General features: G+C 32.5%; 1 protein-coding gene across 4 annotated transcripts in view; it reads right to left on the bottom strand.

Annotated features, from left to right (window-relative positions):
* Positions 1-15363, bottom strand: part of LOC143229356 (nucleolar protein 4-like) — a 107924-nt gene that overhangs the window by 21242 nt on the left and 71319 nt on the right. For all 4 annotated transcript variants that reach the window (XM_076461576.1, XM_076461575.1, XM_076461577.1 and 1 more), the window contains exons 4-6: positions 13928-14021; positions 9191-9411; positions 6095-6247 (exon numbers count right to left, since the gene is read on the bottom strand). In XM_076461576.1, coding sequence (XP_076317691.1) covers positions 6095-6247; positions 9191-9411; positions 13928-14021 — 468 coding nt within the window. The remainder of the gene's footprint in view (positions 1-6094; positions 6248-9190; positions 9412-13927; positions 14022-15363) is intronic.

Here is a 15363-nt window from a genome sequence, read left to right as displayed (position 1 = left end):
GCTTTGTAAGCTCATAAAGTTACCACTGATTCATTGGAGATCTCTTTTAAAGACTCATTTCAAAAATGGAAGTAAAAAAAGGTTGTTCGTGATGGGGTGTAAGTATAAAGCCACTCATTGGACTTTCTGCACACTCTCTACCACGTCGAGTCGAGCACTGAATTTTGTAGTTTTAAGTCCGTAAGTTTACGGATAACCACAAAGGAATGGGAAGCACAATCACAAATGTTTCAGGCTGATCGTGATTTGCCTCTATAAGTTTGTCTTAATACTATGGTGCCAAAAAACCAAAAGAAAATATGAAACTCGAATCGAAGGTGTCTCACTCTTAAGTAAGTAATTTTTAAGCATATTTGCGAAAGTGAGAATTGAGAGCATGCCAATTAAGTTCTTTTGCATGTACTATTCAGTTTGAAATTTAGAAAAACTAAAGAGCTATTTTTCTTGGGCACTAAGAACAAATTAAACGCAGAAAAAGTGAGGGCAGAAGATAGACATGTGAAGTTCTCTCTTTAAATAAATTTCCCAAATAATTTACCACGTGTAATTACGCTTTCGTGAGCGGAAGCAAATTCAATTTTTAAGGAATGTAGTTGAGAAATAAAGTAAAATGAATAGAAAATAAGGACAGTTGAAGTGGTTTCAACTGTAAACTCGAGAGTGAACATTTTTATGAACTAAAATTCTGCACACGAAAATAACTTTTATTTTAAAATCCAGCCAAAACTACGGATGAATGTGAAAGAGAAAACTAGAAAAACATTTCCTGATATGAATCTAACAGAGAATATAAGAAACTGGTATAAAAAAATGTATGTGGGCTAAACCAATAGTTACTAAAAATACATGGATCTTTATCAGCAATTAAAATGTTATCTTTTAAAATAAGTTAATCGAACCCTTTTCTTTAAATAGGCCACTGCTAGTAAGAAAAAACTAGCTGTAATTTTTAGCTTCAACAGACTCATATAGGAGCATGATTCAACGATCTGAACCAAATGAAACATCAGATTTACATTTCACAAGCAGAGGGTAAAGGGATTGAAATATACCCTGAATCTCCATACACATTTGGATTGGTTTAAATTTCGCACAAAGTTACTCAAAAGCTATTTTGGCTAGCTCTTCCTAATTTAATAGTGTAAGACTAGAGGGAAGGCAGCTAGTCATCACCACACATCGCCACCGCTTGCGCTACTCTTTTACCAACGAATAGTAGGATTGACCGTCACATTATAGCGCCCCACGACTGAAAAGCGAGAATGTTTGGTGTCACGGGGATTCGAATTCGCGACCATCGGATTACGAGTCGAGTACCTTAATCATCTGGCTATGCTGGGCCACACATACACATATAACTACTACACATGTTATGGCGAGAAGCCAATGACGAACAAGTTGTAAACACAAACTGGATACTACCTACTTATTATTTAATTGAGCTTATATGAACGTCACAACAATATGCATATAAATCCTCTTTTATGAACTATCTTGTACCTTGTTATGTAATATAAAGTACTCATTCGAATCCTTCAGTTTAAGAACCATATCGTACTGTAATTGGTTATGAGAATGTATTGTGAATAAACAGCCACGACCTTCTGAACTATATTTAGTTACTCCAGTACAAATTGAAATATGAAGAATTTACTTATTTTGATTGTGTAACATAGTGCCTGATTGATAAAGTATATGCCCATTCATAATATAATGCATAACGAGACCGCTAACCATTCACTATCGAAGTGGATAACGTTTGCTTAATGAAAAGCCACACAATGGCCTATCCGCACATAGTTCACAGCAGAAATCGAAACCCGGATCTTACTTTGCGAATCCGTAAAGTTAATGCTTAGCCATTGGCGGACATTCAACTATCGTAAAACTGGAAGATAAGGGACACAGTATCGCTCTCAGTTCTCGAGCCATGGCTTGAAGAAAAATGAAATTGGTGTATAGATGGATCAACAACAGCTCAGTATGTTAGCCTAATTAGATATCATGTGACGTAATAGGACAATTAGGAACTAATATTACGAATTACCTGTAATCCCTTTTCTCCAGCCTGGAGTATATAGGAATGACGAGAATAGTTCAGAGAGTTACATACGCTTGGAAAGTGGCTATTCCTTAACTCATACATCTAACAATAATGAAAAGAAAATACCAAAGGTTTGAAAGGAAGGTAAACTGGTGTAAACTTGCAATACTGATATTAAATATAATAAAAAACAAACTATATCCTTCATGAAAGCTCAAACACTAAAGTTAATATCCTGAAAACATTGTGATAAACCATCAAATTGTTCATTTGAAATTCGCAGTAAAGCTATATGAAGCAGATTTTGTTACTAATCAGTCTGTTTAACAAGACATTTGAATACATTATGGTTGTGCTAAGGACCCTGGTTTCTGTGCAAGTGTATACGACGTTTTGTAGAAGAGGTTTTGATTTACAGTATAAAAGGGGGTTCGTTAACACTCTAAGACCCACACACGCAAACACGGTAACACCCATGGATGTGTAGTTTGTCTGAATCGTAGAATCTATCATTGAAGGTGTTTTACTTTTAAGTGCTGATTATCACAAAAACATTATTTTCATTTGAAGGTTTCAGTTACTCTCTACGAGTTAGGGGTAGTGATATGGTTCATTCTGAAATTGTATAGGTCATGACCTAATAGCCTGACCCAAACGAGACACCAGACTTACAGTTGATATGCAGGCGGTAATATTCGATCTTCTAGTAAAAAACCCAACAGGTGAAGTGCCTCTTGAAAATCAGCAGATCAGATGCATACATATATATATATATATATATATAGCTCATTTATTAAAATGCCTGATAGATGGCAACACCAAGCTGGAGAACCTGTTAAGCCATCAACTCCTACTGACTCATCAAACAATGAGAAAAGGCCCATGCTACATAACAAAAGCAAAAAACACCAAACAGTCCAACTGGACCACCTGGAGATATCTGCTACTCCAGGTCCAGAAAGAGTTTACATTTAACTACTGAGAAGACTGTAGAAGTTAGACCAATCCATACTAGTCCTGTAATTATGATTCTAATTCATATGTATATATACGTATACACTTATGCCTAAACAAGGAATTAAGTTTACACTGTAACGCATTTACTAACTACTGTGATTATAGACTAAGAAAAAAAAAATTAAGATGTATATCGTAAAATAAACATGAAGTGATAATTACATAAAGACTTAATGAAATGATTCTGTTTCTAATTTAAAACTAAATAATGTAAGACTAAAACAAAACTTTAATAAAATATCACAAATACTCAGAAATAAAGATATCTGTCATTTTGTATCATTTGGAAGCATAGGTAATGAAATGTTGAAACCATATTGAAGTGAATCGAAGCAAAATTATTTAATAATGTATTTTCATATTGAATACTAATACTTTTATGTTTAAGAAATATTTATTATTTGTAAATTCTTCCCTTCAGAAACAAGCATACAATGACCTAAAAAGTCACATTATTGAAATGAGTAAAATATCTAGCATGCATTAAAACTAAAGGTTAATATAAATTTAATAAACTGAAAAGTTAATTGACATTTTCAAAATAAAAATTATTGTAAACAGTAGTAAAAAGTGTAAGACACGAAGCTTATTTATTGCATTGCGCTTAATAATTCCGAGGGCTTAGTTTACATTGTATTTCCTACTGTTATACTACTTAAGAGTTGATAAAGGGACTAAAGTTTGATAGGACAAATGAACATTGTTAGATATGCTTTTGTGTTAATTTCTGGTAAGTTGAATAAGGGAATAGCAGAGATGTGGGTATGTCGTGTTCCTTGGATCATAAGGTTGTAATTGAAACACAAAAATAAGTAAACTGAAACTTGAACTAAACACCTCGTAGACACCCAGAAGTAAAGTCTTAAAGAGCATGTAGTAAAATGCATGAATATTTAACTTTTGTGTGTTTCTCATTGTCTGATAAGACGTTATATTTGGAGTAAGAAAGTGCAAAAACAATTACTTCTTGTCAAAGGATATGTGACTGTTTCTCCCGTATGTGATGTTTTCGTGTATAATTTAAATTAACATTCCTTCTCTCCAAACGTATTCAAACCTGATTTGGGATCGACCAACATTATTTTAAAAACAAAACAGGTCGACTGAGAATGACTCTGACGGTAATGGTTCCAAATAATTTATAATTTGAGCAACTGAAAAGAACGAGAAAAATTAGTATAAAAATGAAATTTAACGATTAATAGTGATTTATACGTAATAACCCATGTATTTATAATCAATTTCAACTTCCACTAACCAACATATATTTCGTAAAATAGGGAAGTATAGTTGTCTATCGCAGAGAGGTTTGTACACAAATAACTCTTGTTGTACCAATCAGGAATGGTGATTTAGCTCAGACACGAATAAGCGATTTAGAAAATATGGACAATGGTTTCAACTATCTCTCATCTCTTTGTTCATGGGTTTTAAAGACAATCTTTCACGGGTTCTCAATTAGTTAAAAATTTCAAAGTCTTACCATGACTTTATATGAGTTGTTTGTTTGTTTGTTTTTTTCAAAATATTTAGTTATTCTGGTCTTTTTCCAAATTTTTCAGTCAGTCAGCAGTCTTAAGTAGTTATGGTCTCAATGCTTATTTGGCAGGTCTTATTTATGGTCTAAATACTCTGCTTTCAATTCTCTTCTAATATAAGTTTTCTAATTTAATAATTTCAAACTCTTTCTTCTGTTTATCGTTCGCTGAGCTCACAAACAATTTTAGCAACTTATTTTAGCAGGTAGAGTTAAATTTATCTAACGAAATCCAGCAGAAGGCCCAAATTTGCACTATTGTAACTAAAACGGTCATTTTAGTTTACTTACAAATAAACTTAATTATCTGCAATAAATAAATACAACTGAGCATTTAATGCGCTAAAGTTCAGTCTTGACTTAGTGTTTTGTTTCCTCCCTGACATTCACATACCAGCGTCCATAGTTCAGTCTTGACTTCAGTGTTTTGTTTTCTCCCTGACATTCACATACCAGCTTCCATAGTTCAGTCTCGACTTTAGTGTTTTGTTTCCTCCCTGACATTCACATACCAGCTTCCATAGTTCAATCTCGACTTTAGTGTTTTGTTTTCTCCCTGACATTCACATACCAGCTTCCATAGTTCAATCTCGACTTTGGTGTTTTGTTTCCTCCCTGACATTCACATACCAGCTTTCATAGTTCAGTATTGACTTTGGTGTTTTGTTTCCTCCCTGACATTCACATACCAGCTTCCATAGTTCAATCTCGACTTTGGTGTTTTGTTTCCTCCCTGACATTCACATACCAGCTTTCATAGTTCAGTCTTGACTTTAATGTTTTGTTTCCTCCCTGACATTCACATACCAGCTTCCATAGTTCAGTCTCGACTTTGGTGTTTTGTTTCCTCCCTGACATTCACATACCAGCTTTCATAGTTCAGTCTTGACTTTAATGTTTTGTTTTCTCCCTGACATTCACATACCAGCTTCCACAGTTCAGTCTTGACTTTAGTATTTTGTTTCCTCCCTGACATTCACATCCCAGCTTCCATAGTTCAGTATTGACTTTAGTGTTTTGTTTTCTCCCAGATATTCACATATCAACTTCTATTTCATCCTCTTCTTAACTTCATTCAAATATCTTAACCACGACACCAGATATTTTGATTTAATTTTGGAAAGAAATATCTTCAGACCAGCAATAACAAAGACGTGATGCTTTCGAAATTGAGAAATGTTATGAAATGTCATTCAGAAGTGTACAAAATGTATGAAATCAAAGCTACTCATGATATATAAAGTCAAAGGTAGTAGTGGTTTATACATAAGATATATAACATTTAAAATATTTACGATTTACGTGCAAAGTGAATGAAGTCGATAGAACTCATATGATAACTACAAAGCATGTACAAAAGTCGAAGTTACTCATGGTTTTCGTAGTAAGTTGATACTAATCGACCAGCTTCCTTTTAGGTATAAATTGGAGGAGGCTATGTTTCAAACGTAATGTGATCATTATGGTATCAAAAAACGAACAAATTAAAATCTCACATTAAAAGCTTTCAGCCTGTCAGGGTCGTATTTATTTGTATCAATCTTATCCGAGTCGTCATCCTCCTCTTCATCATCTTCATCTTTCGTAGTGAGCAAAGTATCGTCATTCTCTATCGATGTTTCTGGTTGAACAGCGCCATTACAGGGATTCTATAGAAATATAATGCAACATAATCGAATTAATTACAATGTACTACCACACAATATAATACATTAAAAATATTAAAGAGTAAATATGTGTATATTCATTATAAAATTCACCAATTATTAATTTATAGTTTAAGACTATTATATTAAAGTAAACTCTAGTTTTCAAATTTATTATTTTCTTTCACTGAAAGTGTGATCCCCTGGTAGATAAACGGCAAATTTATAGGTTAATAACACTAAAGTCCTCGCAAGGACAAGACTCAGATAATCTATTCTATAGCTTTGCGCTAAAACAGGCAAACAACCAAACTAAATGTGAATTCCAAACACTTTATTTTTTTTAAACTCAGAAACTTTTCATCTTAGCGGCTCAAATGGCTTAATATGTGTGAGTGTGTTTTCTTATAGCAAAGCCACATCGAGCTATCTGCTGAGTCCTAGTGGCTTAATACGCATATTATGATGGAATCGTTAGAGATTTATGTAAATCGTTAGTTTTGTTTAATTAGTCTTTCAGTCTTTTAGGATGCTTCTGAATTACACAGGAAACAATTAATAAATATTTTCACTACATGCGGCACTAAACTGATATATAAATAACGAGACAGCAGTTAACTTTATATGTAGCTGCCTCGTTCATTTTGGCCAATAGAAGCGCAACTCCATCGAGATAGGATTTTTTTTCAGAAAAATTAGAAATTAAAATTAACGATACACAAAAAATTTGTAGTGGGTTATTGGTTACGTTTGTGGCAGGTTATTGGTTACGAATGAAACATATGGTTATTTTACTCCATTATTGTTCATATTGAGTTGAATTACATAACTTTTTGTTCACTCGCTAATTTAAAACATTTAAACCACCTTTAATTATCTTCACTCTAAAATCAACTCCAATTATAAGAAATATTACAGCTAGTTTATTTTTTTAATCAACAAGGCTAACGCATGACCTAATATTTTCGTATTCATAACTCAGATAACTTACGAGAAATTTATCGCCATCTATTAGCAGCCAGTAAAAGTAAATCTTTGTGTACGGTAACTATTGGTGGTGTTAATTTCTTTCTATCAGCGTGTGATAACCCCTTTCTAATTTACTATATTGTAATATTTCAATCCACATGAAATAAAAGGCAAGGCGAATATAAATTGATAAAATGCCCACTAAAATTTTGATCGTTAAACTATTTTACTTTTAACTAACTGTGTTTGCTTGTTTTCTTACGATAACTTATGATTTATTTTTTTCAAAATTGGTACGTTTTATGACAAAGGAAGACTAAGAAAGTGCTTACGCATATTATATGTAAACCTTACATGTTTTGTTTAGTCTGCTCAGCCTAAGTATTAACATGCCGGATTTGATTCGAATATTTACAGTACACGTCCTGTTGCTACCAAAACACGCTCCGCAATTTGGAGCTTGTGATATAAGATTGACCATCAGATCCCATATTTTGTTCGAAAAGAAAGTATCCAATCAGTTGTCAGAAGCAACTTGCACTTGCTGCTTTTTCTATAGTCCATATCAATTACAAATTACAGACAGCTTAAGGAAATCTTTGTGTAGCTTTGTCTGAAATTCATAAACGTGTTCTGCTCTTCAGTGGGATTAGATACGTTGGTAATCTGAGACACTCGAGGCTAATGATATATTTCGACCAATTAATTGAATATTTGTCCATGAGAGTAAGAAATGCTACAACAACTCACAGTTAACAGGTGAACGCACCAAGTAATTCTCTGTTATCATGATTATTTTATATGAAAAAATGGAGTTAATAAAAATGTAATAAAATATCTAAAAACACCCTACTATGCAGTTGTTCAATTTCAACGCAAGATTAAATGAAATTTTAAAATTTCAATTTTGCGCAAGGCTACACGAGAGCTATCTGCGTTAGCCGTCCGTAATTTTTGCAGTGTAAGACTAGAGGGAAGGCAGCTAGTCATCACTACCCACAGTCAACTCTTGGGCAATTCTTTTATCAACCAATAGTGGGATTGACCGTCACATTATAACGCACCAACGACTGAAAGGGCGAGCATGTTTAATGTGAGGGGGATTCGAACCCGCGACTTTCAGATTAGGAGTCGAGTGCCTTAACCACCTGGCCATGACGGGTCTTAAAATACTCTCTAATAGCCATACTGCTCACGGTCTTATTCAGTATTTTTCTGTAAATATTATGAATATCGAAAGAAAAACATATTTTTAAATGATATAAACATCAATAAACATAAATAAAGGAAAATAATAAATATATTCAATTTTTTCCAGGTTATGTTTTGTTAAGATAAGTTCTCAATCATCAATATTTCGTAAAAAATTAAATATGTAGTAATTTTTGTACACTACAACAAAATTTATGACGCTTGTCTTCATGCCTAGGGAAATATTAAGAAAAATTTCACTAGGCTTCCGTTGTTTTGATACACAATCTTATTTATTCAGTCTATATGAATGTTTCCAATGATATTATTATCATACATATATAGGAATGCTGAGGCCTACGCCCTAAACATAATTGAATCACTGGCATACCGGTTAAGCTGAATAAAATAAGTGGTATTCTTAGCATCACGATTCGACTTATCGTAAGTTTTTATAAACAGTGAAATTCAGCATATTTTTTTTCCCCTTAATAAAATGCAAACTCAAATAACAGTATGCCACTGAGTATTTTTGTGGTTAGAAGCGTTGGTTCATCAGTAGAAATATAATATGTTACACACAAACTGTGGGTGATGGAATTTCATTGATGCTGTCTAAATGGATTGAATTAATTTCTATAAATCAAAATGTGTTTCCCTAAAAATAGAAATATACCCCAGCATTTAAACCAAAGTTAAAAAAACATGCACAAATAACATTAATTACTTAACATTTACGTATCATAGGTAAACATTAACTAAAACAAATACAAATAGAATTTATACCGAATTCCTATCATACGAATGATCTAGAGGATATCCTGGGGTAGCAAAGTCTCGGGAACTGGAACTTCTGATCATATTAATTGGCTCTACTCCAGACCAATGAACATTCTCGTTTTCTTTCTTCTCGTAATTCATGTTGCTATCTTTATCCTGTGGTGCGACACCTTGATTTTCGCAAGAGGGTTCTGATGTATCCATAAGAGTTTCGCTTTGACTGTCAGCTGCAACGTAATGAAAATACTGTAGCAAATATTATGTTTCTAATGGTTAGTAACAGTAAATCAAAAATACGGAAACTGAAAATGTCATTGTTTAAGATATGTTATGAATTGTATTTAAAATGTTCTGCCATACAATCTACAGTAAATAATAACCATAATATAAAATAAACCCAGACCTGTCAATAATACACCTTGTTATATTTGTACAGAAATAACAATGATGCATTAGAAAAAACAAACAGGCGATAATGATGCGTCAGGTTAAGTAAACAGGCGAATGACATATTACAATAAACATACAGAAATAGTGCAAGAAATACTGGCACACAAAGAAAAATATACAGAGCATACCTTCCACATGTACCAATGGTAAATCAACATGATCAAACAGCTGATAGTGGTAAATCAAGAAAATCACATATGTAATAGTGATAAATCAGGATAATCACACAGGTGATAGTGGTATATCAGCATGATCACACAGGTGATAGTGGTAAATCAAGAAAATCGAATATGTAATAGTGATAAATCAGGATAATCACACAGGTGACAGTAATATATCATACGTGCGTAGTAAAACGTGATATACATAATATCAGTGATTACATTAGTTAAGACAATTTATCAGTCGAACAGTAAAACAGATATTGTCAAATTATACTTACACGAATGAATTATTTCTATGTTAACATTTTAGTTGAATTTATGTTTCGTTTTAGATGTGTTAAAGAACATGGTAATCCTAGCCTTAAAGACGGTCCAAGCTTATATTTTGTGCTATCCTGAAATATCAAAGATGAATCATGTTCCAAAAGTCTCTTACCCCTAAACATTTTTTCACAACTTTTCAATATTTCTTTTTATATCATATTTATAGTAATATCAGTTTATTATTCAAACAAAATAACCACACCAAACTATTTGATTTTCAAGGTCAAACATCTAGTTACTTCCACCTATACATTCATCCTATCACTGAAACTGATTCTGTAAATATATACTAAGAATTATAAGCCGAAACGACAAACGAACTATTTTCTGTTTCTAATCGTTTTTATACATGCAATGATTCAGAGTTCTATTTAAGCTCGCAAAAGCTCAAGTGTGATCGAAACCGAATTTACAAAAACAAAACGTTACTTTTATTTCATACTTTTGTGAGATAAAAGTACATTTGGTGGCTATTAGTTGTTGTAATACCATCATAAAATTAGTAATACAAGTAAGTCCGAAGTCATGTTAAAAATGAAAGGAATTACAATTTCAAAGGCAACGACTTGACTGACGCTTGTTTATTCAAAACAAGTCTTTGTTTAACTACCAAGTCTTTCAGTCAGTAGTTTCTTCCACTCAAATGTATACATTGTGTACGATTGTTCACTGAAACTTAACATACTCATAAAATAAAAAATGAATATAGTGCAACTTGTGAACAAAAGAAAGTAAGGAATAAATATTACACTGACATTTTTCTTCCATGTTCATTGTTTGGATTGTTACATTTTCCATACAGTGTTATGGTCAAGAAGTGACAGTTCATATTTGGTTCGTGGAAGATTCGTTTATTGTTAATTTGTGGAGAAGAAGGCCTTTGTTCGAAGGCGTAGTTTCTAATGGAATGTATGCATTCTTCGTTCTCGGACTTTCATGTTTTTCATCGTTCAGTATTTGTGTCAAGTGTTTAGTTACATAAAAAATAGCAATAAAAAGATGTTAGAACAATATTATCTCTGATTTGGTTTGGACAAAACATCTGTTATTTTTTAAGTAGTAAAGTTTTTAATAATTTAGCATGGGTGATATTTTCGTTCTCCTTTCATAATAAAGTTTGTCACCGACTTGGCGTGGATCATACTTTCGCCTTTGTTCCTGTTTGTTTTTCTTTTGGAATTTTGCGCAAAGCTACACAAGGGCTATCTGTGCTAGCCGTCCCTAACTTAGCAGTGTAAGACTAGAGGGAAGGCAGTTAGTCATCACCACCCATCGCCAACTCTTGGGCTACTCTTTTACCAACGAATAGTGGGATTGACCGTCACATTATAACACCCCACGGCAGAAAGGGCGAGCATGTTTGGTGCGACTGAGATTCGAACCCGCGACCCTCAGATTACGAGTCGAACGCCTTAATCCACCTGGCCATACCGAGCCCCTAAAAATGGGAATATCTCACATTTTTTATATGTATGAATGGAACATGTAATAAAATGTAAAATGTCGTTTTGCTTGTTTGTTTAGTAGTAACCACAAAACTAAACAATGGGCTGTATGTTTTTTGCTCACCACAGGTATCAAAACCCGATTTTTAAGAGTGTGAGTTCGCAGACATACCACTGTGCCACTGGGGGGGGGGGTAAAATATCTTCACCTCAAATCATGGGACCTGAAATAAAAAGTAAAATATCTGCATGTTAAATCCCATGTAAATTGGCCAAAATTAAGCAGTGTTGTTGAAAGTTCTAAAATTGTTTTTTGTGGCATCTTCATATCCTACAATTAATTAAAAATACCCACTTCTGTAATTTATGTTTGTCAATGTGTGGAACCTGTAAAAAAGTATCTTTGTACCATATCCCACATAAATTGGTCAAAATAAGGTAAAAAATTGATAAAAGAACTTCAAAATTATATTTTTTGTGAGTTCTAGCCACCTTAAAAGACTCAAAATGGGCAAATGTATTTTGTTTTCTACGTCAATGTGTTGGGCACGTGGAAATTTATATTTGCGCGAAGTTTAATCTTACTTGCTACATATGGCAACACGGAAACGTAAAATGTACATGTTTATTTTGTTTGACCTTTCATACGATAAGATTCACAAAAAGGAGTGAATAAAAAAATGAGCAAAGGCATAGGCGCATTCGGCCAAGGTATAACCATACAATGTCCACACCATGTTTTAAGTCAGTCTGCACAGAAATGAAAGAACGGTGATCAATTGAAAAGTTTTTAGACGAAGAAGAAAAAATAGAAAACAATATGTCTCTCCGCAGCTATATAAGTATCAATGGTATTAAACTGATCATTTTAATGCTTTTACAATAATTTCGATGCTGTTTGTATACAATCCCAACAAAATCAAATATGTCACCCAAGCGTCATATAGTTTATATATTATTGCAATATCCGCATTTAACAGATCTCCTGAATAGATCTGGAAGTCACCTGTTCGAAAGACATAGTTCGCACAAGGTCATAATCGGAAAGGTTTTTACTTCCGGAATCTTGCTTAAAATATTATGTTTTGGCGCATTTTCGAGACACGCAAGATGTCCGAAAAAAAAGATCCTCCATGAATTTCTTTGTTTAAATATTTAAATATTACCATAACTCGTTCGTTTAATAGATCTTTTTTTTAGCAGATCTGTAACAGTTTCTTTTTATTTATATAGTCGCAAAACGTGAATTAAAAATCCTTTAAATATATCTACAACAGAAATTTGTATGCTATTAATATTTTATGTACTATTACAATATGTAAACTTAATAAATTCCTGAACATATTTACATATCCCTGTTCATTATTTATTTCACAACACGCGAATTAAATAGTCCGTATGAATAGGCCTACAACAGGTTTTATGTAATTTATATATTAACACAACTCGTGAATTAAACAGAGCATGCTTATATTTATAACAACTGTGTCTTTGTATATTATCACGACATATAAATTGAAATATGTATTCTCAAGACGTCTGGTACGGGTATTAAAACGTTAATTAAAGTAAAGTACATGACAACGTTTCGACCTTCTTACGTCATCTTCAGGTTAACAAAGAGAGTTTGCAACTGACCATTGCCAGGCAAATGTCTTAGAAATGAGAGTGTAAACGGGTACGGGATTGTACACCTACTTAGTATCTAGGCGTTTTCTATGGTTATGTAGTGTTTATTTGATTTACAGTGTTTAAAGCACGTGTGAAAGTGGTTTTTGTGTTCTTTGAACCTGGTTTCCCTTTTTCTCCTTGTTTTTCCAATATAGAAGTCGTAGCAGCTGTTGTATTGTATTTTGTAAATAATGTTGGTGTTGTGTTTGTCAGTGTAATTTTTACATAATATGGACTTTAGTTTTGTACCTGGTTTTTGAATAAATTTGGTGTTTACTGGAATGTTGTGTTCCGTGATAAGTTTTTCCAAATATTGGTTATTTTTTCGCTGATATCGAGAATATATGATATTCAGCAGTGTAAGGTTTTTGTAGTTTCTTGCTTCTTAGAATTTATTATTGTTTGTTTGTTGTTGACTGTGTTGTCGATCTAGGTGTGTGCGTATAATTTTTTCAACGATTTTTGGTTCTGAGAATACATTTTTACTACAAGGGGGTTTCTCATCGTCAAAAAATGAAATATAGTGTGAATAGATTTACAATATTTTTTATTGTTTTCATTACACAGATCACCTGAATATTTATATTACAGTATATTACATGTTTAATAAAGAGTCACTCTGTAATTTAATATACATTTATATATATATTGTATTTATACAACACATATTTAAAGTATCTTCTACTCACCATCATGGCCGTCTCCCGTCTTATTTTGATTTCCTACATTTCCGTTAGATGGGGCTTCTGTAGTACTCGCACACTCAATGCTGGCTTCCACTTGCTGTTAAAGTTAAGAGCAACATATTTTTCTAAATAATATAACAATTATTCACAAAATGTAATTATGTATCAAGACACCAAATATTGTTTAATTACATGAAAATTACTATGCATATGTTTCTTAAACCCCGACTTTAGACATAAAATGTGTCATTGCATGATAATCAAATGTCAACTTATGAGATTTTAATTGTGGCATTAAAAATTTTCAGTTTCATTTTTGGTGAAATTCTCGAGACACCAATATTTGTGTTGTCTAAGCATTACTAGTAAAGCGCTTGAAAGTGTAAGTTCACTAGCTTTTAACGCGTCATAATATTTTTATTCTATTTATCTAAGAATGTATGAACTTATGGATTAAAACACTTTCCCAAATATATCGATACCAACAATTTGTATTTCTATGTAGAGATTATAACACTTTGTATTTCTATGTAGAGATTACAACACTTTGTCTAACAAGTATAGCTGTCTACATGAAGTTCGCACTGCTGGCAGTGGCAGTGGGATTAGGGATTACTACATGGTGGAAAAAGGATTTTCCTTCAGTACTGCTTCTAGAAGATAAATAAGTATACTCAAACCTATTGGATAGCTAATAATCTCTAGTGAGATAAATGACCGCTGATATTTGAAATAGTACAAATTACAAAAGTGTCCATCACAGGGATCTAAACAGAAATTTTAGCGTCCTAAGTATTCAAACTTACTGTTGAGCTACAGTAACACAAAACACTGCTAAAACTGTGATTCACATCTACAGAAGGTTCAATATTACCCAACAAATGCATATATAAATGTATGTGTAATATATATATATATATATATATGTTAAGTAATCTTAAAAGTATAGGACATTAGTAATTGAACCCAAACAGGGGTAAGATGTAAACATTTGCTATGCATATTTAATTTTTAAAATTCTTTTTACAAATGGCAATATGAATTATTCATAAAGATTGAAATAAATTAGTGTTGTTTGATGTGCAAACACAAGGTGAATATTTTAACAAAACAGACGTTTATAATACTAACAATTGTTACAAATAATGAAGAAAATAAACTTGCAGTTATATTAATGACAAAATGAGGGTACTAATTTCTTATTACGTTTTACTGTGAAAACATCTCTTATTATATTCTTATGTAAATATTTACAAAATAAACTGTGAAAAATAACAACAATATGGAGTAAGAACAATAGGTATAAAAACTTCATAGATGATGAACAAAAAAAATTGAAAATGTCAATTTCAAAGTATTTCTTCATAATCCCTTAAATGAGGCATGTATTTTGAAGCCTTATATTTTAGATTTTACATATGTTTGCTGAACAGATTTAT

This window comes from Tachypleus tridentatus, chromosome 10 (genome assembly GCF_004210375.1).
Source record: "Tachypleus tridentatus isolate NWPU-2018 chromosome 10, ASM421037v1, whole genome shotgun sequence".
Taxonomy (NCBI): Eukaryota; Metazoa; Arthropoda; class Merostomata; order Xiphosura; family Limulidae; genus Tachypleus; species Tachypleus tridentatus.
Note: the sequence above shows the minus strand (reverse complement) of the source record. Positions and strands in the feature narration are given on the sequence as shown.